The following is a 25,351-nucleotide window of genomic DNA, read 5'->3' as shown; positions in this document are numbered from 1 at the left end:
TCTCGAAAAACCAAAAAAAAAAAAAAAAAAAAAGAAATGGTGGCAACTTTCTCCAGAGGCAGACGATGTCCTTGGGGACCCACAGGCTTTTGTAAGTGCAGTAAGGAAATGTAAAGAGACAAAAGTTCTGGGATACAAACTTCAGAGGCAAAACAAGGAAGAGGAGAGCTAGTGAGCCCTAATGGGGTCATTACTGGTGCTTGGATGGGCTCAGGATGGTGATGATGCAGAAGCTAGGAAACAGTACCCAGTTCTTCTATCAGGAGGATTATATTTCATAACTTTAGTGATGATTATGTGGCTCCTTGCTTTAAGATAATAAACAAGCTTGATGGTATAGTTGTTTAATTTCAGAATATAGGATATAGAAGTAGAAAGTTTGTAGGTGTTCAAGGCAGGGCTGGGTTATATAATGAGATTCTGTCTTCAAATAATGAGTAAACAAACAGACAGCTTCTTATTTTACATAATTATGTCTATAGTCAATCCATAACATGATGTCATATATAGAAAGCATGAAGTATACCATTGGTTGTATTTGTAGTAACTTCCTTTCAGCCCCCTTTCTTTCTTTAAATAATCTCTTGATTCTGGAGAAGCCAAAGGATGCAGCCTGGGAGCCTAGGGCACTGGTATGAATGGGACAGATCTTAGATGTGGTCTGTGGGACTTAGATAAGCATTTCCCTCCCCTCTCTTCCCTTAGCTGTTGAGCTTGTAATGAAACCCTTGAGGGGAAGGAGCAGGCTATCCTGAAACTCAGTCCCATCACAATAAGGCAGCATCCTGTCCCCCTTTCTTTCCTCCCAAGCCTCATTCACAACATCCTTCATTTAGATGGCCTCAATTTGCATTTCCAAATAAGTCATTAGTGCTCCAATAGTGCCACAGTTTTGACAGGTCTGGAGGAGCTGGGGTCTCAGAGACCTTCCTCTCACCATTTCTAACTCATTTCTTACATTGCACATCTCAGTGCTCCCAGGAGACACAGTGGGCCTGAGCACTAGCTCCCACTTCTATAGATCAACTTTGCCCCTCTGAGAAAGAATTTCATTTCAGGTCAAGGTAAAAATTGAGATGTCAGAAGAAAAAGAACAAATGCAGTACTACCCTATCCTGTTTAATAATGTTTGGTATTTAACAGAGAAGTGTGAGGTGGCAGGACACAGCCCTGGGAAGGAAGCCAAGCCCTGAGATATCAGCACAGGGAGTGGGAAGCCTGTGTAATCCCATCCCAGAGCATAAGGTCAGATCTCCTTGGCTCTAAGCCTCCTCTCCCAAACTTCACAGTGGGCATCTATCACCTGTCTCCTGGGGGAAATGCTAGAGCATCCTTTCAAATGTGTGCTAGTAGGGGATAAAGGGGAGGGTTCAGCAGCATGGGTTGGAAAGGGAAAAAGGGGAGAATGCAGAGAAATGATCACCAGGGTCTCCTTGAATCTTCTATAGTCAGCATGACCATGCCAAGCATTGACACCCCCACGTTTCCTTGGAGGTTAGTATCCCAGTGACAAGGGCTGGGCCCGTTCACTCCCACAGTCTGCTCTTTAGGCAAGTAGGTGCTGTGCTGTGTGAGTAATGATACCTCACACACAAGGCAGAGACTGAATGGGGCTGAAGACTGAGCTGAGGACCAGAAGGACTTGTCCAGATGCCAGATAAGCCACTGTGGATGGGACAGGGGTGGACTAAAGAAATGGGGAGGAATAATTCCCACAGACAAACTCTAGGATAAGGGTAATACTGTCACTGGAGGCATCAATTCTATGATTTTCAATAGAACTCTTGGCAAAATGAACACATCAACATAAAAACCTAGGTTATTCTGCCTGCAGTTTGACAAAAGGAGGGAAACATCTCAATAATTTGCTATAACAGATTTTCAAGGCATCTTACCAAACTTGCATTTTTCCATTAAAACAAAACAAAACAACACAAACATGAAAAAACAACTTAACAGATGTGGCACATCCCCCCAACTCCCAAATCTGACTTGTATGTATTGGCTTACCAACCAACCAAGCATGGTCCAGGCATGGACAAAAGCACACAGCCATATTTGGCATTGTCTGGTGCCCTGTGAGGAGCCACGCCTACTCTCTGAGAAATGTCCTGGTAGTAGATCCAAAGAAATCTTTGCTTTTTTTTTTTTCCCCAGAAAATGGTTTGAAATCATTGACAAGAATCCTACAAACTAGCCATATGAAACTAGCACTAGTGTCTGGGAAAAGACAGGAGACACAAACTTACTTCACTTGGAGATTGAGAGATCTCTCCTGATGTTCTCTAGCAGAGTGTATCTGGTGGTAGGCTTCACATTCAAATCATGAGATATTCAAACTCCAGAGAAAATATAAGAACCTTTTACAGTGGTTCTCAACCTATGTGTTGTGACCCCATTTGGGGTTGTATATTAGATACTCTGCATATCAAACATTTAGATTAAAGCTCATAACTAGCAAAATTCCAGGTATGAAGTAGCAATGAAAATAATTTTATCACTAAGGCTCACCACACCATGAGGAACTGTATTAAAGGGTGATAGCATCAGGAAGGATGACAACCACAGACTTTATGGCATCACTTGGTTTAGCTTGGTTGCCTCCTTTAAGTTACCAGAACCTAAAACAAACAAGGTTGAAAGGGAAGAACACAGCACACGGGGAGGTGGGGGGGGGCTGAAGGCTCCTGTCAGGACTATCATTTCACTGAGACTGAGAGGAAAGGGATATAGACCTTCAGTGTCCTTCTCTCTCCATGACTCTGTGATATCCAAAGTGAGACCTGTGCTACTTCTAACGTGGTAGTCGTGGATCAAGTCAATCTCTAAGTTAAGAACTTACTGAGACTAATACCAAGGTGGCAAAGGAAGCTGTGGACAGGGCTCTGGGACCAGCCTCTGCTTTTCTCTAGTACCCTCTCTACCTCCTTCCTCCCTTATTATGTGCCTTAGCCTCCCTAACTGGAGCAGTGTCCTTGCCCTGAGCTCTGTGCTCTTCATAGCAAACGCACAGAAGGATCCCTCTCTGCTAAAGAGACTGTAGCCTTGTGCCCAGCTGGAGGAAGCCTGTCACTTACCCACATCCCTGCTCAGCAGCTTGCCTTTTAAATGCTCCCAGTCCTTTCTTCCTGTCTGGTACTTTTCTTGCCCAGGATCTACCGCCCACACTTCCTTCTTCCTCTGAGAAAGATTTCTTAACTTTAGATCAGGCTGTTCCAGGAAGCAAGACCTCTCCTGGAGAGGTTCCTCTATTCCACGCTTCCATCCACATCTACCCTACCCTTGTTTTGCCTGCAACTAAGGATACATCCTAGGATTCTGAGGATGATGACCCTCCTTCTTATGCTTGCCCACCATCATCACACAGGGTCTCTCCAGAAAGCCTCTCCCATCAGAGTCAACATGGAACATCCATGCTGTTTGGTCTCTTTGATGATCAACCAAACTCTATTTGATCTATCTGAAGAAACATTGCACAAACACTCGGTATAAAATGTGCATGCATGCATACACATGTACATGTGTGATAATCTCAAAACAAATAGAGACTAGTATTGAGTTGAGTGGTAGTCTGCCTAGTATGCTGGATGCCCTCCCTTGAAAGCCTAGCATTATAAAATTAATTACGCAAATAAACAAAAAGGTTGCCATTTACATTTCTTCATTAACATTCCATATTACCATATTCCTTTCACAGCAAAGTTCAAAGGGCATTCTTCTGTGTGCTGCATTCAACTGCTATATTCCATGGATGTTTGCATCCTTTGAACTGAAGTGCAATAAACTTACAGAAAAATGGACAAATCTCAAGTGTTTCCAGGAGTTTTCAGTGTGTGGACAACATGAGTTGGCCCTAGAAGGGTTCTATCCCATTGTCTCTGGAGTTTACTCCTCAGATTGCCCGTCACTCTAGTCTCTGAGGACTGTCCTATGTTCACCTGCGTCCTCCCTGGTCCCTCTGGTTCTTTAGTCTTAGTTCTACCTTGACTCATACTTGTATCCAGACTTCTCCCCTGATCCCCAACCCACATATCCATTCCACGTGCCCTGTGACCCTCTTCCATGCCAACAGACTTGCTGAAGCCAAGACAAACCTCCAGCCCCATCCTGCTCCTCTGACATACTTACCTTCCTGCTGTGTAATGCTCCATCTCCCCCATTGCCTGTCCTTTCACATCACCATGCAGACGCATAGCATAGGGCATTCTTCCAAAAGACATTGCAGTCTCTCTACTTATAAAGAACCCGGTAGCTGGAGTAGCCCAGGTCCACTGGCTTTCTTCTGGATTATAGAGACAGGGACTCTTTAACTTTGGGGCTCTGCTGCCTGCTGCCTGCTGCCTTCTTTTGTAATAGCACGTGGCTTATCATGCACCCAAGTGATCTCAACTCATTTTTACAGACAAAGGTCCTCGGCCTGCTCCCACAAGCATAACCTTTCCTCTGTCCTCATTTCCAACGCTCACACTCAGTAGTTTCCTGGCTTCAGTCATGCCAGGTCATTCTTCCTAAGTGTGGGTGAGTTCCCATCACAGAGCCTTTGTACTGCTTGTTTCTGCCAGGAAGGCTATTTCTCAAAAGTGCCTCTTGTCATGAACAGTCAACCTCCTTAGCAGCCCCTTCTATGACCACTTCTTAAAATTTTATCTCCCAAATCAATTTGCAATGTTATCTCTCCCCTTCATACTCCTCTGGGTTTATTCTTGTTTTTTCCACTGCCCACCTTCACTGGAAGTTCAACTTTACAAAGGGAGAGTTTGACCTGTCTTATTTACCCTGCAGCATCCTGGGTATCTGGAGCATGGCTGACACATTCTGTGTGTTCAATAGACACAGGCACATAGGTACATTTCAAGAAGATGCTGACAGATTCTGCAGGACTCCCGTTCCTCCAGATCTTCAGTATCATGAGTTCCCCTTTCCCCTCATTTTCCTGGTTCCTTTTGCTGCCCCTATTCATAATGTTCCTAATCTGGTTCTGAGTACCCATCTCCCATTTAATTATTGCTGTAATGTTGCTGTTAGTAAAGGAAAGAAGCATTTTATGAAATGAAATGAAATCAAGGCATAATAAATGCCTCAAAGAGAAGATTCTGCTAGTCGCTGTACTCATGCAAACCCAGGGACTGTGATGTAGATCCAGACCCAATGCCCCTTGGGAGTGTGTCCAACTACAGTTTCAGGACACCATCTGTTGCAAGGGACAGAGTGTAGGGCCACAAAGTCAAATACTACCATTTCCCTCCTGGGATCCCTGTGGCACACATTCTTCAAGTGGGGTGTGGGGGCCAGGGATTGAGGAGGTAGTCCTATGGTCTTAGGAGTACTTGAACACAGATTAAAAACAAGTTTACTGGCTGATTCCTTCAGCATTCAGTGTGAACATCCAAGTGATCTCATGGAAACGAGGGTCACAAATCCCCTGTTGTAGTGGAGGCTGGGGTCCGGCTGCAGCAGGATCCATTTTAAAGGCTAGAAGTGCCCAGTATTTGACCCCATATACCTCTGTGCTTTCTGCCTTTATGAGATCTGGAAGTTGTTTTAATTCTTGAAACGTTCCTTTCCATTTCAATGAAGATATTAACTTTTTTCAGTTTTAGACTTACTGGAGGGATTAAAGAAGATAAAGTGTGGGCATTAACTGTCTTACAGCAGACACTCAGCAAAATGTGGAGATTATATCTCCTCTCAACCTAGATTGGAAACACCAGTTTCTAATTTGATCTGTACAGCCCATACCTTTCTCTATAAACTGGTTTATAGAACTGGCTCTCATTAGGGAGCAGATCACACCATGAAAATGAAGTGAGCTGAAAGCTACACTTGTTGGCCCTCACTCTGCTTCTATATTGAGTCCTTTGTTACAGATCAGAGCTCAATGACAGGCTTCCCTGTCAGACTCTATCCTGAACCTCCCAACCCCAGCAGGGTACCATTGTGCTTTCTGTATGTGCTCCCTCTGGGAAATTGTGGGTGTGGAAATTATTTTGATGTCATGCTGTGGACCAGGAAACAGGCATGGAGGGATTATCCATAAAGAGGGCTCTGCCTAGAAGAAGGCAGAACCCCAAAAGCCCAAGTTTGTAGGACCAGGCCAGCCATCCATTCTTTTCACCTCTGATTTAATCTCCCCCAACTCCCATCTTTGCTTAGCTTCCCTGAAGTCCTGTGTATTTCTATAACCTCACTGAGTTGTTGCTTTGACAGTAGATAGGCACAGTTGACTTGCTAGTGGATACTGAGATAGTTTTTGTGAGAAAGGAAAAGAAACCACAACAAACAACTAAAGTCGTACAGAATGTCAAAGATATCTTTTAAGCAGCGCCACAGCCTAGGGGAGCATAGTTTCAGAATAGAGCTGGGATGGGCTGTAGCTCCCTTCCCCCCAGCCCCTCCCCTCGAGGGAGAGGCTCCACAGCTGAGCACTCTGGGCCTTGACAACATCTGCAAAGAACCTCCAGAGAAGGCACTGGGCTTCTCCTTCCAGGCCCCAGGATTAGAAGTCCCAGCTGGTAATGTCCAGGCCAGTGTTGATTCAATTTAGAGACTGATTCTGAGTGTGTCTGTTCTCTTCCATGCCACGCACTCTCCTCTTGGCAGCTGCATGCTCTCCTCAAATGGCCTGGAGATTTCTTTCTTGTCTGCAGTTTGGGCTACAGAGGCATAAACAGAATGCACAGCAGCCTCCTGGCTGGGATGAGTTTCTGGGAAGTGTTTCAGCATGGAAGCCCCATCTAAAAAGCACTTGGACATAGGCCCTGCAAAGGAGACTCCATCCAGACTGGAAACAGCAGCATAGCTCTGGGTTCCACAGCAGTGAACCCATTCTCTAAGTACAGTGCAAATGAAGCTGGGGAAGAGGGAGAGGGGCAGGGACCTTCTCTCCCTTCCCCACCAGCACAGACTTACCTCTACCTTGTGCAAGGACGTGAGCCTTACTTCCAAAAAACATAAAATAAAATGAAATAAAATAAAATGAAAAGGTCACTAGAAGCTGGTGGTACAGAAGGTGCACAATAAGATCATCTTGACCACTAAAGGTATTAAACATCTTGAATCCTTCTAAGTCCAAGAGATTCTTAACATATAAAGAGCAGCTTAATCTGTGAACTGAGATTCTGAATTCTGTAATCTCTTTGGCCACAACATGCTCTACCTAGAAGAAGACAGGGCTACGCTGCAGAATATGTGAAGAAGCAGAGATCACCCGGGTTGGTTTATATAGGCGGGAGCAGACGGCACTCACCATGGATTCCTAACCCAAGTCTTTCTCCAAAGCCTCATATACCCTCATCTGCATTCTGGACAGTACCTTTGGAGACCTTAGAGGCCAAGCTCATCTGAGCCTGCCTCAACTAGCCCAGGAATCTGGTTGGGATCAGTAGCAGGTTTGATGAAGCTGGCCTCTGGTATGGACACAGAGGCCACCATTCCTAGGCCTATGTCATTTCTCTAGGGTTCCTAGTACCCTGGGAAGAGGTAACACTTCTGCCAGTAAAACATAAGATAAGAACACCACCCCCATTCCAAAGCTTGATGTCAAAGCTTAGCTCTGGTTTCATTCATTGTTGCCTGTGCATCTGCTCCCAGGAGAGCAGATATGCCACTTCCTAGTCTGTGATGTCATAGATTTGAAGTGCAAGATTCAGTGTTAGAATGCAGTTGATAGCATGTTTAGCTCATGAGACATAGCCACAATGCCGTTATAGAGTAAAGAGCTACTTCTTTTCACTTCATTGTCTTGACCTCCCCTTTATTAGTGAGGCTTACTACCTAACCCAGACTTATGGTACTGCTTCTATAGGCAGGAGCAGACTGGACTCACCATGAATACCTCAAACAGGTCTTTCTCCAAAGCCTCATGTATGAGTAGTGCCTTTGGAGCCTTGTTAGCCAAGGTCATATGAGCCTGACTCATCTTACAACTGCCTGGACCCAGGAATCTGGATTTCCACTCAAGTTTATACTTGGAAATCCTGGTCTGCAGCATTCACAGAACATATTCACAAGGGAGATATATACACAGATCCTCCAGGCTAGGGCTAGCTCTAGAACAAGCTCTTAGAATGACCTTAGGGGTCCAAGATCACTCACCCTAGTGCTAATCTTCCAGAATGTGACCAAAGAACACCACAGAACTGGCACTGTGCTCTGTTCCACCCTCCTTGTCTGATTCCATATGTGCCCCTTACACCTGTCCACATACACACCCTGTCCAGTGTACTTTGCCTCCTACTTTGTTGGTGGTGCAAAGAGAGCCATGCAAGGGTTCCCTTGCCACAGCAGTCCAAGATTCATCAATTCAGAAGCTATCTAGAAGTAACTACAGGTTTAGGCAGGAAAGCAATGTTCAAACTAGGAAAAATCTATTTCAAGTATGTCAATTGTTTACAGCCTCACTCTCAGAATTCTATCAGCCAGTAGGGGTATCCTGGCATCCTCAGGGGTCATCTACCACCTGGAGAATCCCCATATGCACTGGAGTCTCTAGTACTCTGTGCTACATGGGGCTGCCTTTCTCCCTGTTCTGCTCTGGACAATGGCAGTGGGAGGTGGTGATGGTAATTTCATGCTTTAATTAGTGTATATAAATGCTTCTCTTTGATGCACAAGGATAGGAAGGCTGTCTCTTTCTTTACTAGGAAAAACTTCTTTCAAAGCCTGAATTCCAGTGGGGTGCAGTATAGTAAGATGAGCTGGGAATTGGTACTGTTAGGGTCTCCCACTCAGCACGGGTCCACATGGACTGCTGGGGACCAGGCTCTGTTCTATGAATATTTTTTAAAATGAGCCTTTAACAAGGAAAACAAATCTCATTTTCACCCTTCTGGCCAGGTTCAGTGTTTACAATGTAATCTCTAATGTGGTCCAGATGTTCTTCCCCACAGTGACACACCAAGTCTCATTTAAAAGTCAAGCCTGCAAAGGCCATCTGCCCTCAGGCAGGTTGGATGCCTGCTTTGGTCATCAGTTCTGTTTCTGAAGGCAATGCCACCACTACAAGGCCAAAACTGAGTCATCAGGAGGTAAGGTAACCTAACAACAAACCTGCCTGGCACTCTGAGGTACTCCAGCTTCTTGCATACAGACACCCCTCATGGCAATGGATAAGCTTCCTTGGGGATGGTGTGCTTGGGTGAACATCTCCCTGTAGTCTGTATAACCAGCTAACAGAGGCCTTACCTCATGGGACAAGTAGAAGGCCGCAATGCCCAAAGGCCAGAAGCAGCAGAGCATGGAGAAGACGCTGAGTCCCAGGTGATCCCGTGGGGGCATCATGAGGAAGTTGTCCTCACTTTCTGTGTCACTGGAGTAGTCACTCTGCAGAGACAGTGAGAAGGACAGGAGGGAACATCAGTGAAAAAGTAGCCAAATGCCACCAGGCTAAAGCAGGCTTTTCCTGACTGCTGTTGTATCATACTATTGTTGATGTTCATGTTATTGTGATCATCTGCAAGTATAGACCTCAAGCAATGGTGCATCAGCGGAAAAACTGACCAAGATCAGGGAGAACAAAGGCCTTCCCAGTCTAGACCTCTTAGACAGGTTAAATGGCAGGCGAAATCTGATGGAAAACAATTGTGGTACAAATGGTCCTCTAGCTCACCGGGATTCAAATTACAGATCTTTAAAAGTTTATCATAGATTTCTCCAGGTATTAAATACATTCTAACCTAGGACATCTTAGACTTACAGTGAGTTTATTTGGGAGGCCAGCGAGAAGTATCATGTTTCATGTATCTTCAGATGGGGTTTATGGGTATTAAAAATGGTGGCCTTGAGGGACTTCCAGGAGACAGGCTTAGCTGCATTTTGCTTTTGTACTCTGGACCCAGGGAGGATAGTGTAGATGGAGGAAGAATTGCTGTCTCTGGATACCCTCCAGTTTCCTTTGATTCTGATTTGAGTCAGGATATAAAGGGCCCGAGCTCCACACAGATGTGGGGCCTCCCTCACGGCAATCTGACAGCTGTTCTGGGAGAAGCTGCCTATAGATGTAGCTCTCCCTTCACTGTGATACAGTGACACATGGGATTCTCATAGCTCTGGTGAGAATCTGCTGTGAATCTGCTGTGAGGTGGTTTGTTTCGTGAGTGGGCTGGGAATACCAGGGAGGATGATTCTAGAACTCAGCAGTGGGAGAGCAACCACCTCGATAGCTTGTAGGTCCTGTGCATGATTGCTTCCCAGATGGACAGCCCTGGCTGGCTCCACCCACTGTAGATTTTTATCTCATCAAAAAATAAAGTTGTCGTTCCCAACTTTTTATTTTACACAAAGATAGAGCCCTAGCTTACTGCTGTAGACACTATTTCTAAAAACAAAGCAGTAATGGATCATTTCATTTTCAAAAAGATCGTTATCATTCATATCCTGTCCCAAGCTGGAGACTGTTGAGTATACACTATTGAGCTTGGCTATGGGATGGTTCCACTTGACACCTGCCTTTCCAGGCTATCCATCTACATCTATCACAGCAGCCTGGAGCCACCCATAAACAGATGCCAATGGACGTAGACCCACCCCCTCCCTGGCACATATGTAGCAGATATGCAGTTCGATCCTCACGTGTGTCCTCTTCATCCACAACTGGAGTGGAGGCTGTCCCTAAAGCTGTTCCCTGTCTTTGGAATCCATCCCCCTGGGTGGGCTGCCTTTTCTGGCCTCAGTGGGAGAAGATGTGCCTAGTCTTGAAGAGACTTGTTGTGTCAGAGTAGGGGGATAGCCAGGAGACCTCCATCCCCTCAGAGGAGACAGAAAGGGGAGATAGGGGAAGGGACTGTGTAAGAGGGGACCAGGAGTGGGCAGCAACCGGTATGTAAAATAAATAAATAAATAAATAAATAAATAAATAAATAAATAAATAAATGGAAAATTGTTCCATTCATGATTTTTTCTCACAAAACTGCTGGAAACCCAAGCTACGAGGCAGAAAGCATAGCACTGTACTGAGAGGTCAGGAACTGTGTGGGGGAACTTTATTTCTGTTTAGTTAATAAAGAAAACAAGCAAGGAGCATTGGATTCACTCAAATAACAAATAGAGATGTCCTCCGGTGGTCCTGCATAGAAGCTGATGACCCACTGTCCACATAGGTCTAGTTCTCTCCACCACATACAGGTAGGCCTGAGGGGTAGGGTCCCCCAGTTTTTTGACTCCCCAGAGCACAAAGTCATCTTTGGAAGCTATAAGGCCAGCTGCCAATCATGTTTCTGTCCTGCTGATCAGTGTTCTCTGCCCAGTCCTTAGTCCCCTGTTTGGTGCAGTCTCTGCTCCATGTGTCTGGAATTATACAGTGTTCTTTCCACAGCACTACATCTGTGGAATTTCAATTCATTTTATTCTGTACACAATCCCCCATATGGACTCCAGAACAGTAAAGGAAAATGAAAATTACTATCATTATTGCTATCTGAAATGAAAATCAAAACAGCCAGCAGGGATGCATAATTCATACAAGATTCCAGGACTGCACTGCCCAGACCCTGCATAGCATGGAATCACCCATCAGGAAGAAGGATACCCTGTACTCAGTCTGTTACATGGAACCTTTCCACATACAACCCTGTCACCTCTAGGGCTTCTAGAGCTAGAAAACTAGTAATGCAGAAAAAAGATTCCTGACCATAAGTTTGTACTGTTGAACTATACTGCTGGAGGGTCACCTCTGCATGAAGTGCCTGAGAGGTTAGCCTGTGACAAATGCACCAGGGTCTAAGGTCACACTCAGAGGACAAAGGTGACCTTTCCTCTGGCCTTCACTTTCTTAAACTGCAGGTCAAAGCTGTCCTGATGTGGGTAGAGGTTTTGATTCATGGGCAACAAATTTGTACGTTTGTATAGATTCTTAGCTTTTGTGATGTGAGGTTCTGGTGTTAAATTTCCAAAGAATTTTGTGCTACTGAGGTCATTGTGTCCCACGGCAACTCTAGAAATCATTCAACTGTTATTGCCATTTCCATTTTATAGTGCACAAATAAATGAGAGGCTAAGGAAGGTTGACACCCTTGACAAATGACAACACTGTTCAGTCAGCTCCTCTGTTGATTCCAGGCTTGTGCTGCATTTGAACTCATAGCCAACTGCACATAAAACTGTTTTGTTTCAGCTATGTCTATATATTCCTTGCCTTTGGCCACAGGGACTCTGATGACCTTGCTTATTAATTGCTATGTTCCAAGATGGCTGTGGAGGCGTGGCAGTGGACACATAGGTACTGAAATTTTCCCAGACAGTCAAGGCTGGGCTCTGCTGCTCAATTACACTCAAGCATACTAGCACTGTAGTCCCTGGCTTTACCTGTCTCTGTAGAATTACAGCACTGTCCCTTTGCAGTAAAGAAATGGGTTTCAGGATAAGTATTTTGCAGATTCTTAACTGAACCGCATACTGAAGTTACAGAGTTGTTCTTGCGTGACACTAAAATAATTAATCAGTATGGTTAAAATGGATTTTCAAAATTCAAGAAAAATCACAGAGAAAATAAGAACATCCTGGCTTGTAATGCTTCCTTTGCTCTTCCATCTGTAGGATCCTCATGGGTTTAAGTGGCCATGGGCTTCGAGCCACCAAACAGGGAGGAGAGGAGATGCAGCCAGACCAAGAGATGTGCAGATTCCTTCACCCAAGTAAATAAAATACAATGTACCACACACACAGAACACATGTGCCTTGTAGGGCAGCTGTCTTTTAAATCCCCTTCGTAGGGCACTGTCTGGGAATGTCTGCAGCAATGGGAAACAAAAAAGTCCAGGATTCATGAAGTCTCTCCTTGTGAGCTACAGGAATCAAGGGAGAGGTTGCTGACCCTGCAACCTGTGCATGCTGATTGGTTGATCCCCTGACTGGCATATCTCCTCATTAGGCTGATGGGTCTCCATTCTCATTTTTTTTTCACTGCTAAATAGTTACAAGGTCAATCCTTGTGTTGATCTTTATTCAACTCCACACTCACTGTAGCAATGTGAGCAAGCACTGTGGGTTGTTTCTAGGGGGCAAAGTGTGACTCATCCCTGTCTCTTGGACTTCTTCCAGGTGTCATTACAAGTGTGGGAACCTGGAGTCATGCTTCTTCCTCCACCTGGCCATCTGGGCAGGAAGGTAACCACTTGGCCCTAAAAGGAACTCTGAGTGGGTTCATTATACTGAGCCAGCAACTGCTAGCCACATAAACCTATATAAACCTGAACCACTTAGCATTAAACACAACCAGCAGCTGATTCCTGGGTCTCACTCCACATTCCATTCATTACACAGAAGGCACAGTGTTCAGTGTCTATCAGAACACTTCTCCCACGAACACACAGAGCTCATTTCCTTAATTTATAAGGGGATTCTCCCCCAAAAATCACTCCTCATCAGAGATGCCCCAAAACTTGACGGACTGTCTTAATCTTCCTTGGAAGAATCTTGACCTATCCAGAAATTCTCTGCAGTGCTGCTCTCTACTAATCTGATCTGTTCGCAGCACCATGCAGGCAGAGATGACAGGTATGTCCTGGCACAGAGAGGACTCAGTGCACTTCTCTAGATGAAGAACTCATCTATAGTCTTAGCCAACAACAACAACAACAACAACAACAACAAACAACAAACAACAAACAACAACAACAACAACAGTTCAACTGAGAAATGTCTCCATTATCAGACTGGCCAATAGACAAGTCTATGGAGTGTTTTATTGATTAATGATAACATGGGAGGTTCCAGTCATTGTGGGTGGTGTTACCTCAGGAATGTGGTCCTGGGTTGTATATATATATATATATATATATATATATATATATATATATATATATATAAAGTTGAGTGAGTCAAGAGAATAAGTTAGTAAGCAGCACTCCTCCATGGTCTCTGTCTCAGTTTCTACTTTGAGTTTCTACCTAGACTTCCCTTCAAGATAGTCTAAAAGCTCATGAAATAAAAGATGATATCAACCCTTTTCTCTGGCTTTTGGTCATGATAGTTATCACAGCAATAGAAAAAAGAAAAACTAATACAAAGTCCCTTTTTTTCTGTCTTACTCAAAATCAGGTCACATTAAAAACCGTGATTAAAAAACCTGTAGCCCCATTGTGTGGTACCTACATGGCTCAGAGATCTGCTGTCTCCCAAACACAGAATACAAGGAAGGCCCATTTCAGGATCTGAGCACAATTGTCCTGAATAATTCATTAATCATCTTGGCCATATGTTAGGAGCATGTGTTTAGTTTCCACTATTTGGGCCTAGGTTGCCCACAGATTGAAACTGTAGCATGAGGTGGTGAAATAGAAACAAATGTAAACTCACAACAGGCTGGGGATGTAGATTAGTTGGTAAGGAATGTGCCTAGCATGCACCAAATCCAACCCCCTAGGGTTGATTCCAAGCACTGTGAAAACTGAGCATAGTGGATCCTCTTCTTGTTTGCATACCGGGCTCCAAGGCAAAGTTTTATAAGACAGACAACAATTATAAATAAACTTTAGAAATGAGTAACTTAATGCACTACTTAGAAGTAAATCTTTTTATTTCTCAGTAACATGTAGTTCAATCTTCCTTAAATGATTTTGTATTCCTTGAGAAGACTTTCTGTACTTTTAGAAGACACTAACCTGATTAAAATCCTGAAATATGGAAATATATTTTTATGAATGATGAAAAAATAAAGTTAACATAGAACAAAACCAAATAAAAACATAAGTGACTGAAAGGGATGGGATGAAGTCTCTGCTGCCTACTCTCTGGGGCTTGTCTTGCAGGAGATGAGGCACAGGGTCCTGCCATCTCCCTGGTTCTCACTGCCCCCCCATCATCTGAAGGCTCTCAGTGTGATTCAGAGCCAGACAGAGCTATAAGGTAGCCAGAGAGACAAGAAGATGTTAAGGCAGTGGTTTTCAATCTGTGGGTCTTGACTCCTTTGGGGTTCATTTGTTAGATATCCTGCATATCAGATGTTTACACTACAATTCATAACAGTAATGAAATTACAGTTTTTAAGTAGCAATGAAGTAATTTTATGATTGGGGATCATCACAGCATGAGGAATTTTATTATTGGGTTAATAATAAACTTGGGTTATAAGTATAATCTCTAAAAATTGTCCTGCAATATTGGGTTACATCCCTATTGCTGGTGATGGAGTAACTGGAAAGACCTGAAGAACATTTACCAACTAACTGTGGAGTGGCTGACAAAGTATGTTAACTAGTGTGCAAATGTGTAACTGAGGATGCAGCTGGAACACACAATTGTGTGGCTCACCTCCAGGAACAGTGCCCTGTGAACAAGTTATTCATATTTTGTCCTGCTTTGGTTTTGTTAGTCTTGGTGACAGCCCTTCAAATATAGCTCCCACTTTCTCAGCTCCCCATGCAGTTCATACTCCCATGGATCAATATGCTTTGCATGAGGTTTCAGGTCCTTGTGTAAAATGTTTGCTTAGTCTTTTGGACCAAGCACCAGGTCTTGAAGAAAGCTGTGAGTAGCTGTCATTCTCACCCACTTGTGTCAAATACATACCTGAAGCTATTGCACCAGGCAGAGGGTCACATGGGAAAGGTTGTGTGACCTTTCCACTAGTGAAAGAATAAGAGGAGCTTGTACATGCATGTCATGTTTAAAAGGGAAACTTCTTTTAATAAGCATTTGTTCTGGACAAAAAGCAAATCCATTTCTTGTTTGAGAAGTGTTTAGTTAAGGTCTTTGGAATCTGATGTTCTGAAAGCAGGAGCCAAATGAAACATAACTCATTAGGATTCATCCTTGGTGCAGCTTCTGGTAAGTCTTTAGTCATGGCGGCAGAGCAAGATGATAAGGCATACAATTACGTTAGAGGGCTGTTACTCCATATGCATGTACTATTCTTTTAAATCCTCATTCTCTGATTAGCTACAAGTATGCGCTCAATGATTAGATTAAGATAAGAAGCTCCACTTACCTATAAGACAATGTTTCTGTTATTGTTCCTGGGGTCTGTGAGTGCCCAGGGGCCTGGGAAGGCAACTTTGGCAAATACTATTGTTAGACCAATCATGGTTTGGGATCTCAAGATTTCAGGTACAGTCATTCTGTTGCAAGGTTGCAGTTTGGGTAGTGTATTGGCTACTTTTCTTAATGTTGTCATAAAATAATTGACAAGAAGCAAGTTAAGTAAGGAGAGGTTTAATTTGCCTCCCAGTTTCAGAAGAATGACTCAGCGATGATGGGGAGGCATAGAAACTGAAGTGGCTCAGTCTAGAGTGGCAGGAGTTTGTGGCTATCACTTCCTATGTCTTGGCAGATGAGGAAACAGACAGCCATGTCTAGAAAGAAGGCCAAGATATAGCCTTCAAAAGTTCTCCCTTCAGTGACCCCTTCTCCAGCTAGGCTCCACCTCTTACAATTTCTGCAGATTCTATATACCAGGGCCACTAGCTGAGGACCAAGTGTCTAAACACATGAGCGTGTGGAGATACCTCACATTTAAACACTAACAAGTATAATCTCCAAAAATCATATGCTAAGAGCTCTATTCCAAAGTCATCTGTTGATGGGAGTAAATGAGTGGGAACAAGTCCAGCTGTACCATCTGGACGTGGGAATGACTAGGAATAGATAAGGCCAATAGGATGGTGTCACCATTAAATCCTGGTGGCGTTTTAAGATGAGAAAGAGACCAGAAATGATCTACATTCTCCTGGACTCTTCCCATGGGATACCGTGATCTGACTAAGCATTCTATCATGGTGTTCACTGTCAGATGGGGCTCCTCTGCCTCCCCCAGGAACTATTCAACAAAGTAAGCCTGATTTTTGTTTTGTTTTGTTTTTTTACAAAATTTACCCAGTCTGCATGACATGGTTATCGGCAATAGGAATGTGGGATCAACCCTAGGAAATGATATGGGAAGAGAGGGATGGGATAGGGAGTTTTGGGAGAGGAAACCAGGAAAGGGGATAGCATTTGAAATGTAAATTTTAAAAAATATCTAAAAAAAAAAATTATTACTTAAGTTAAAAAAAAAGAGTAGTTGCTACGTTTGTGGGCATCTAGAGCCTCTTGCAGGAGTCTCGGGGGGTTAGCTTATTGGGGAATAGGCAGCCCTACAATCTATAGGGCACATAAAGAAACAGAAAGTTCTCAGGTGCTTGGAGGTCAGACAGGGGACCTCAGCAGCAAGAGTGATACCTAAGAGTGAGTGAGGAACTGAGTGTCCCTCCTCAAAGCCCATGGAGAATCTAGGGGTGTTGAATATCCCCAAACTTCAACTAGGGGATCCTCTATGTATCAAGACCACTAAAATCAGGTTAACCTTGAGAGATGAGACACATACACAGACAATGGTCAGGAAGGATGAAGAACCATCACCACTGCCAAGAAAATGAGTACAGAGTATAAACACAAGTGTGGTTTAAAAGCAAAATCAGCCCATTCTAGACTTGGTGTGAAGGGCACAGCAAGATACAGATAAAGATGACCAGGACATACAAGGAGAGCAATGCGTGTGGAGTCAGGTATCAAAGAAACCTGAGACAATTGTCTAACTCTGATACCTATTAATATACAAAGTGCGCCCGGGCCTCCAGGATTACTCAGTACCCATGGCACCTTACAGATCTTCTCATGGCACCCACTACTCTAAACCCCTCCAGCCTATGAGCTTTGCTGCCCTTCCCCCAGTTTATGGTCCTATAAAACCCCACCATTTGGAGCACATGTTCTCTTGGTCTCCTGGCTCTCTTGTTCTGCTTGCTTCCTTCTCTCTTGTCCCTGTCCCTTCTCTTTCTTTTTCTTGTCTCCAGCCCTATGTTCTCATGGCCCAGTACTCTCCCTCATATCTACAATAAAATCCTTTTCCTCAATCATATCTTGGAGTGGCCATGTCCTCATTTCATTAATGTGGCAATGGGAATGTTTTGTATTTCTGGTTATGAACACAAACTCATAATATGCTGTGTTATCCAGTTTCTGTCACTATAACAAAATCCATGAGATAACTTATGAAAAGGAAAAGTTTACCATGGCTCAGTTTTGAAGGTTTCTTTTCAGCAGAACCTGTGGCAAAGAAGCCCATCATGGCAGAACATACTTGCTTACCTGACTGTTCAGAAAACAAAAGTGAAGGAAGGGGTTGGGGGATCAGGGACCCATTGTACCTTTAAGGATGCACCCACCAATGACTTACAGGCTTCCTGCTAGCTTCCACAATCACAGGATACTGCCACCATGGGGATCAAGCATTTGATACATGGTTTTTGGAGAATACTAAACATATATAATAAATATCAAGTTTTAGGAAGAAAATGGGAGTTCATTCTGGTATCTGACTTGTGTGCAAAGGGATCAGCATGTTCAAAAGCTATAGGCTTACAGCAGGCTAGGACTGGATAGTAAGAGGGCACATAGCATGATGTAGGACCAAGTGGTCCCTACATCTGCCCAAATCACAAGCCAACCACATCCTACTGCTGGAGAAAACCAGGAATATACTACATCAACTTAAGTAATAGGGAAATACTCAGAGGGTTGGTTTCACAGCTTCAGGCCAAGCAATTCACTGTCAAATAAGTTAGGAGCTATGCACCCCAGCTTTAAATCTGCATCATTTGCACAGGCGATTCTTCATAGCATATGAAAACTACATACATGGTTTCTAAGACAAGTGCCTGTTCCAGAATTTGTTAACTCTAGTTTGTTGTATTTTTCTGGGGAATTCAGAACCCAATCTACTTTTTACTGTTTTTCACATGGACACTTTAAAATTTTCCATCATATAGGCAGGTAACCTGTTTCCCCACCCTTCCTAGAAATGTTCCCTTCCTGAAAGCAAAGTCCTGGAGAGAGGAAAAACTATAGACAAGGCAAGTGACTAATGTGGCATCACTTATTATCCAGGCCCATCGCTCTTCCAGATGCCACTTATCCAATAATGCCGACTAGCCTCAGGCCTGAATTACAAGAGAGCATAGTGTCTCTTAGTCTAGTTTGGTGATAGCAGTCAATCTTGAACACACTCACCTGTGACGATGCACCTCCCTTCCCCTCATTGGGACCTTAAAAGAACAAGCTCTGTTCTCCTCGCACAGGCTGAAGCTTTCGATTCAGATACCACCACATTTGCAAGCCTGTCTGCAGACTTGATGAGTAGCTGTTGCACTTGACAAGACTGCTGGGAAATGGGCTGATGAGATGCCAATCAGTGCAATCTTTAAGAAGCAAAATTGTCAAGGTATAACAAAGCCACAGCTTTTAGGTTTTGGCTTCACAAGCCCAGGCCTAGGAAGTTATCTGGAAGATGTAACATTAAAAACAAAAGATACAGAAGCACAAGTTTTTTTTGTTTGTTTGTTTTTTGTTTTTTTTTCATTGCAATGTTATGTGTACTATGTGGTGTTGGAAATAGCTGAACTTATATGTTCATTCAAAAAGGGTAATGCTGCATGCCTCTTCCTGGACAGACGTTAGCAAACGTCTGCACATGCTTACGATAGGCAAATGGCAGACCTAAGAATGGATTCTCCCCAATTCTAGCTTGGTGAAGCAATGAGTTTGTTCAAGTCGTCACTTACAGGAGCATGGATAACACACTGGCAGCTGAATCATCCAAAGACTGATGCACAATGGGTGATGAATCACAAAGCTTGCATCCCTGGGGCTCCCTGTACAACCTTTAGATAGATCCACTGGTCCGAGTGTCTCTCTCACCAGCAGTGGTTATTCCTTATGTGACCTTACCTAGAGGCATTGTGACTATCTGAGTTTACTAATTCTTATAAGTTCACTTCTCACTCCAGGACAGAATGTTTTCACTTCTGAGAGAAGAGCCATAGGACAGGTGGTTAAATGAACTGCCTCCGCTCAAGTCCTGGGATGAGCTGGCCAGCACCCCAGTGACCCAAGAGAAAACCACACTTGATGCAAACTGCAAGAGGTTTTATTATCAGCTAGCTGAGGACAAAGTCCCTCCGCTGTGCAGGGCAGGGGAGTTCGACCCCAAGCAGTGACAGTAGGGGTTTTTTTAACAGCTAGCTGAGGAGTTGGGAGGAGTTGGGAGGAGAGTTGGGAGGAGTTGGGAGGAGAGTTGGGAGAAGTTGGGAGGAGTTGGGAAGAGTTCTTCTCTTCCCGGTGTCCTTGGTGAAATTTACAAGGCAGGAGTGGGGAGTGAGTTCTTTCTGAATTTTTATCTCTGTGTCCTCGGCACAGGAAGGCAGGCATCTCTGGTTGTACAGTATAGAAACAAAAAGGCTTTTTGCTGGCTATAGAGAACAAAGAGCTTCTTTCTAGCTGTAATTTTAAAGGGAAAACAAGCTTGGGGAAATGTTTTAGGGGGCTCTACCTTTCAGGGAGAAATGCTTTAAGCCGGGGTCTCACACATGCAGTCCCATAGGAGAACATAATGAACCTTGTAAAAAAAAAAAATCAAAAGGACAGATGAGACCAGAAGGGAATATGGGTAGATACCATATCTATAAAAGATTAAAAAGAAAACCTACAAATCTGTATCTCATGACACGTCAGTCAGTGACAGCTCCATATATAGTAACTGTCCCACAGAATACCATTCTGAGTGACATTAGTTTGTTGTCAGTCTAGCTAATAGAGTTTGCCCAGGGAAATTTCATCTGGTTACCAAGTATGCAAACATGCATGTTTCTGTATACTATACACAGAGTATACATGTACAAACATCATGCTTCCATGCTCAGTCTGCTGGGAAACTGTGGCTCCCAGAGTATGAGTGAATGCCTGTACCCACAGCCCTTGCTTTCTGAATATAATTCTCCAATGATGAGACAGGGCTGATTTTAGATTGAGGCTAGCAATATGTAAGATGCAACCTGAACAGCTGGATCCACCAGGAATGGTCACAGGGGATGGCCAAGGATGTATCAGAATCCAGTTTGAAGGAGCTCTTTCTGCCAGACAGAATAAAGTGAGCATTATAAACACACTATAAATTCTGACAGCAGCCCTTTGGATGCATAAGAATTGATGGTCTACACCAAAAACAAAATTATACATGGTTGAAAAAATAAATACAGAAGGAAATGCTCTTCCCTATGGTACATTGCCTTCCCACAAATATCATGAGAAGCACAGGAGTTGGGTATTTGAAGCTAATATAAGCTGGTCTCATGGCATGCCCCTTGCAAATATCTGAGTGATTACCAAGCAACACAGTTCTGTGGTCAGTGAGAAATCTGGCAGTCACCAAAGGAAGCAGTCAGAACTACCCACATTGGCAAAAGGTAAGACGATGTTACTGGCCTTTTGACTGGTCTCACTGGGAGAGACAGTATCAGTTTTTAGCTTAAGTTCAATTATACAGAGTAAATCAGACATGCCTAAGCATATAGCTGATCTTCAATGTAGCTGACCCATATTCTGCAGAAGTCAAGGTCATGACCAACCAAGACAACAGGGCTCTTCCTTGTTAAAGAAGACAGCAGGGCTATGACAGTATATGCTGTGTAGAAGCTACACATGAATTTTTCTTTGCTACACAAGCAATACAGAAAGAAATGAAAAAAAGCGCACTTTATAGACTAGGAAAGATAAGAAAGAGTATTGTAACTGGTAATTTTATAATAATTTTATTCTTAGGATATGTGTGGTTTTGCATGTGTGTGTTTTATATATAAATATTTCTATGTATAATTCACTTAGGAATAAAGAAACATCACATCTGCAACTTTCCAAAGAGTACAGAAAAAAATCTATGTCTATAGATAGGATGGTACAGCCAATATAAGAAGATGAAAGCCAAAGGAAATGGAGATGGGCAAACAGGAATTGGCTGCATTTAGGCCTGCAACTTTATATCTGCAATCACACAAAATGTCAAAAATCCTTCATAAGTGTTCTATTTCAGTAGAAAAATTATACTTTAAATTGAATTCTTTTCCTTTGGGGATCAAGCATTGCATCTATTTTCCCCTCTTCTGATTGTGCTTAAATGAAAATGCTGATGTGGACACCACTGGAAATATATATATATATTTGCTTGAAATATATATATATATATATATATATATATATATATATATATATGAATTCCCTTTATGACACATGAAAATTTATTTAGCATTGCAATATGGCATCCCATCCTGTTTGTCCTTTTCATGTTTTCAAATGGAAGCTACTTAGTGGTCTTTGGTTCACACATCTCTTCTTAAGAATATAAGAAACTTCCAATAGATAAGTTTGAGCCAAGCAATCCAAAGGGGGCCCTTGGGGTCAGGAAAACTTACTAAAGGACACTACAAATGAGCACCCACTCCAAGGTCAGCAAGCAAACATCTGTTAACACATCTGGAAGAAAACTGTTCTTTTGAGCCAGAGGAAAAGTGTGAACTAAAAGGAACTCAATAGAATACTAGGAACATAACTATAGACTGCAGGGTAAGGAGTGTGTTATAGGACATGCATAGTCAGGTAGCAAGCCAGTCCTCCCTAGAACCCAGGGCAAGCTTGAGGGAACTTAAACTCATCCACACACAAGTCTTCTCAGTAATAGTCTCTTTGCCCTGCAATGAAACAAAATTACTCCAAATGCCCTGAGAAACGAACATCACTGTGTCCCTCTCTTTATAAGACTTTTGGCCATTTCTACAAGTGTATTTTTCCCAGTCCTGTCAGCTGCCCTAGGGTGTCAGCCTCTCTGCCTGAGATGAGACTATCATTGCATTTGGTCAACAGCAGGGGAACAGCAGATCATCACCTGAGCAGTCTGGTGTCAGTTCAGTCTCTCCGAATTCTAGGGACCTGCCAGCATCATCGTCTCTGAATAGTTTTAGAATTTGGGATCTACATCTTCCATCTCTGCAACTCCGAGGCAAGTCAAATATGGGATGTGTATGGTCCTATACTCCAGGAGACTCAGATGTACTCAGGCATCTTATCTCTTAGCTCTACCCTTCTCTTCTGACCAGAGAGCTATAAACATCATATCTAAGAAGCACCCACAGTGTAGGTAGGCTCCTTCATTTGTGAGAATTATTTTCTAAGCCAACAGTTGCTTTTGGGAAAGCATTAATTATAGTAAACCCTTGTGTTCAGCAAACAGGCTAAGTATTTTATTTAATTGAGTATCAGCCATTTTAAACAACTCTCTCTTTTTAAAAACAACTCTCTAACTTACATTTTTCTTAGATTATCTGAAGTTCTGTGTGATTCAAAGGAAAGCATTTATTTACCTTGTCTATTTGGTTAGAATTTGAAGGCTATAAACTGACTATTAAAATTCAGTAACAATCACCTTATTTACATATATCTCTGAGTGTGTATAAATTATTTAAAGTACACAGCTTGCATGTACTTCGAATGCACAGAAATATATATATATATATATATATATATATATATATATACTTTGAAATAGTATATATTCACTTCAAAATAACATGTGTGTGTATATATATACACTTTGAAATAATTTTAGACACTCATACAAATTTTAAAAATAGAGCATAGTTCCTGTAGAAGTTTCAAAGATAGAACAGAGTCCCCACATGCCCTCACTTATGCCTTACATAACCACAGTCCAACGATCAAAGCCACACAATGCCATCAGCGCCAGTACCTGTGACTCAGTGTTGGCCTTCCTGAAGCTGCCTGCTGTCTACTGTCTTATGTCAGTTGTAATGGTTCTGTAGATTCAGACACTCAAACAGGCTTATGTAACCATCAAATAATCAAGAGATAATGATTTCCAAGAGTCTCTCTCATCTACCAGCTTCACCCCTGCTCAGCCTTAGCTACTGACTATCCCTGAACTACTGTCTTTCTTACAGTGCTGTCTTTTAGGGATGTCATTCAAAGGGGATCGCACAGCCCACAATCTTGTGAGCCAAGCCTCCCACAGTTAGTGTAACACTCCTAGAATACATTCAGTTTTCTGGGTGTATCATTCTCTTCCTCCTGCTAATAATCCATGAAAAAGAAGTACCACAATGTAGCTATTCATTCCTTTACTGGAGGACATTTTGCTGCTTCAAGTTTTATATTATTCAAAATAAATATTATGGCTAAATTTACTCAGAAATTCATGTGGATATATGATTTTATTTTCTCAAACATACATAAACAAAATTACTTAGTCAGACAGGATTAGTTTTACTTCTTAGAAGCAAACACTTTTTTAGAGTGACTGAACTATGTTGCATTTCCATCAGAAACAGCTGGGAACTCTGTTAGGTTAGAGAGCATTACCCTACAGACTTCAAGGCTCTCCTTCTCCCTCCAAGACCCCACCAAGCTGACTACAATGCAATGCTCTAACTCTTCTAAGGCACACTCAAACTCATCAAGGGCCTCATCATGCCTAATTATTTCTATAAGCCTGTAACTCTCCTAATAAAATTATCTTGAAATGTGATTTTATGTCACCTTTTTTTCTTTGAGCCTGCAGCAATTTTCAACACTGTTTATTTAGCATTATCACCAGCACTTTGTGTGTTGTCAGGGTTTCTCTTCTCTTCTCTTCTCTTCTCTTCTCTTCTCTTCTCTTCTCTTCTCTTCTCTTCTCTTCTCTTCTCTTCTCTTCTCTTCTCTCCTCTCCTCTTCTCTTCTCTTTTCTCTCTTTTCTCTCTCTTTCTTTCTTTCTTTCTTTCTTTCTTTCTTTCTTTCTTTCTTTCTTTCTTTCTTTCTTTTCCTTATTTTTTTATTTTTTATTTTCTTTCCCGATCTTTTTGATTCTGGTCATCCTAATAGATATGTGGTGATATCAAGTCATGGATTTTCTATGGGCTTTTTTGATGGCTGAGGATGTTGTACATTTTTTTGTATGTGTTCATTTGCCATTTGTTTATGCTATCTGATTCTGTCTTTAAATATTTTGCCCATTTTTGACTAAATTGTTTGGTTACTTATCTTTGTGTTCAGAGTAATTTATATATACTCTGCTAACATGCTCACATGGTTAGTTTAATTGCTAGCTTAACACAATTGAGAACCACCTTGGGACAAAGTTTTAGTGAGGGGATGTTTACATAAAATTAGCCTATGCCATATCTGTAGGAAATTGTCTTGATTCTATTAATTAAGGTGTGAAGGCCCAGTCCATTGTGGATAGCACCATTCCCTAGGCAGAGGATCTGGAACTATGTAAGAGTGAAGAAAACAAGTTGAGCACAAGGATGCATGTGTTCATTGCTGTCTGATCCCAACTATGGTTGTGACAAGACCTATTCCCTCATGCTCTGGGCACTGTGAATTCCCTGCTATGATGAGCTATACATAAAAACTGTGGACGCGGGACCTGAGACTGCTTTGGTTGGGGAGGCAGAAATCCGCCCTCAGTAGGGCCACAAGCCTCTCCGGTCAGAAAAGCGCCAGGGGTAGCTAGGGCGCATGGTCGGCTGACACTCGCCAGCTACCCACAACACCC

The 25,351-nt window shown here is 42.7% G+C and overlaps 1 protein-coding gene across 5 annotated transcripts in view; it reads right to left on the bottom strand.

Moving 5' to 3' along the window:
• Window positions 1-25,351, bottom strand: part of Syndig1 (synapse differentiation inducing 1) — a 172,967-nt gene that overhangs the window by 61,461 nt on the left and 86,155 nt on the right. For all 5 annotated transcript variants that reach the window (XM_021156796.2, XM_029470252.1, XM_029470253.1 and 2 more), the window contains one exon: window positions 9,184-9,321. In XM_021156796.2, the coding sequence (XP_021012455.1) occupies window positions 9,184-9,321 (138 nt within the window). The remainder of the gene's footprint in view (window positions 1-9,183; window positions 9,322-25,351) is intronic.

This window comes from Mus caroli, chromosome 2, assembly GCF_900094665.2.
Source record: "Mus caroli chromosome 2, CAROLI_EIJ_v1.1, whole genome shotgun sequence".
Lineage (NCBI taxonomy): Eukaryota > Metazoa > Chordata > Mammalia > Rodentia > Muridae > Mus > Mus caroli.
Note: the sequence above shows the minus strand (reverse complement) of the source record. Positions and strands in the feature narration are given on the sequence as shown.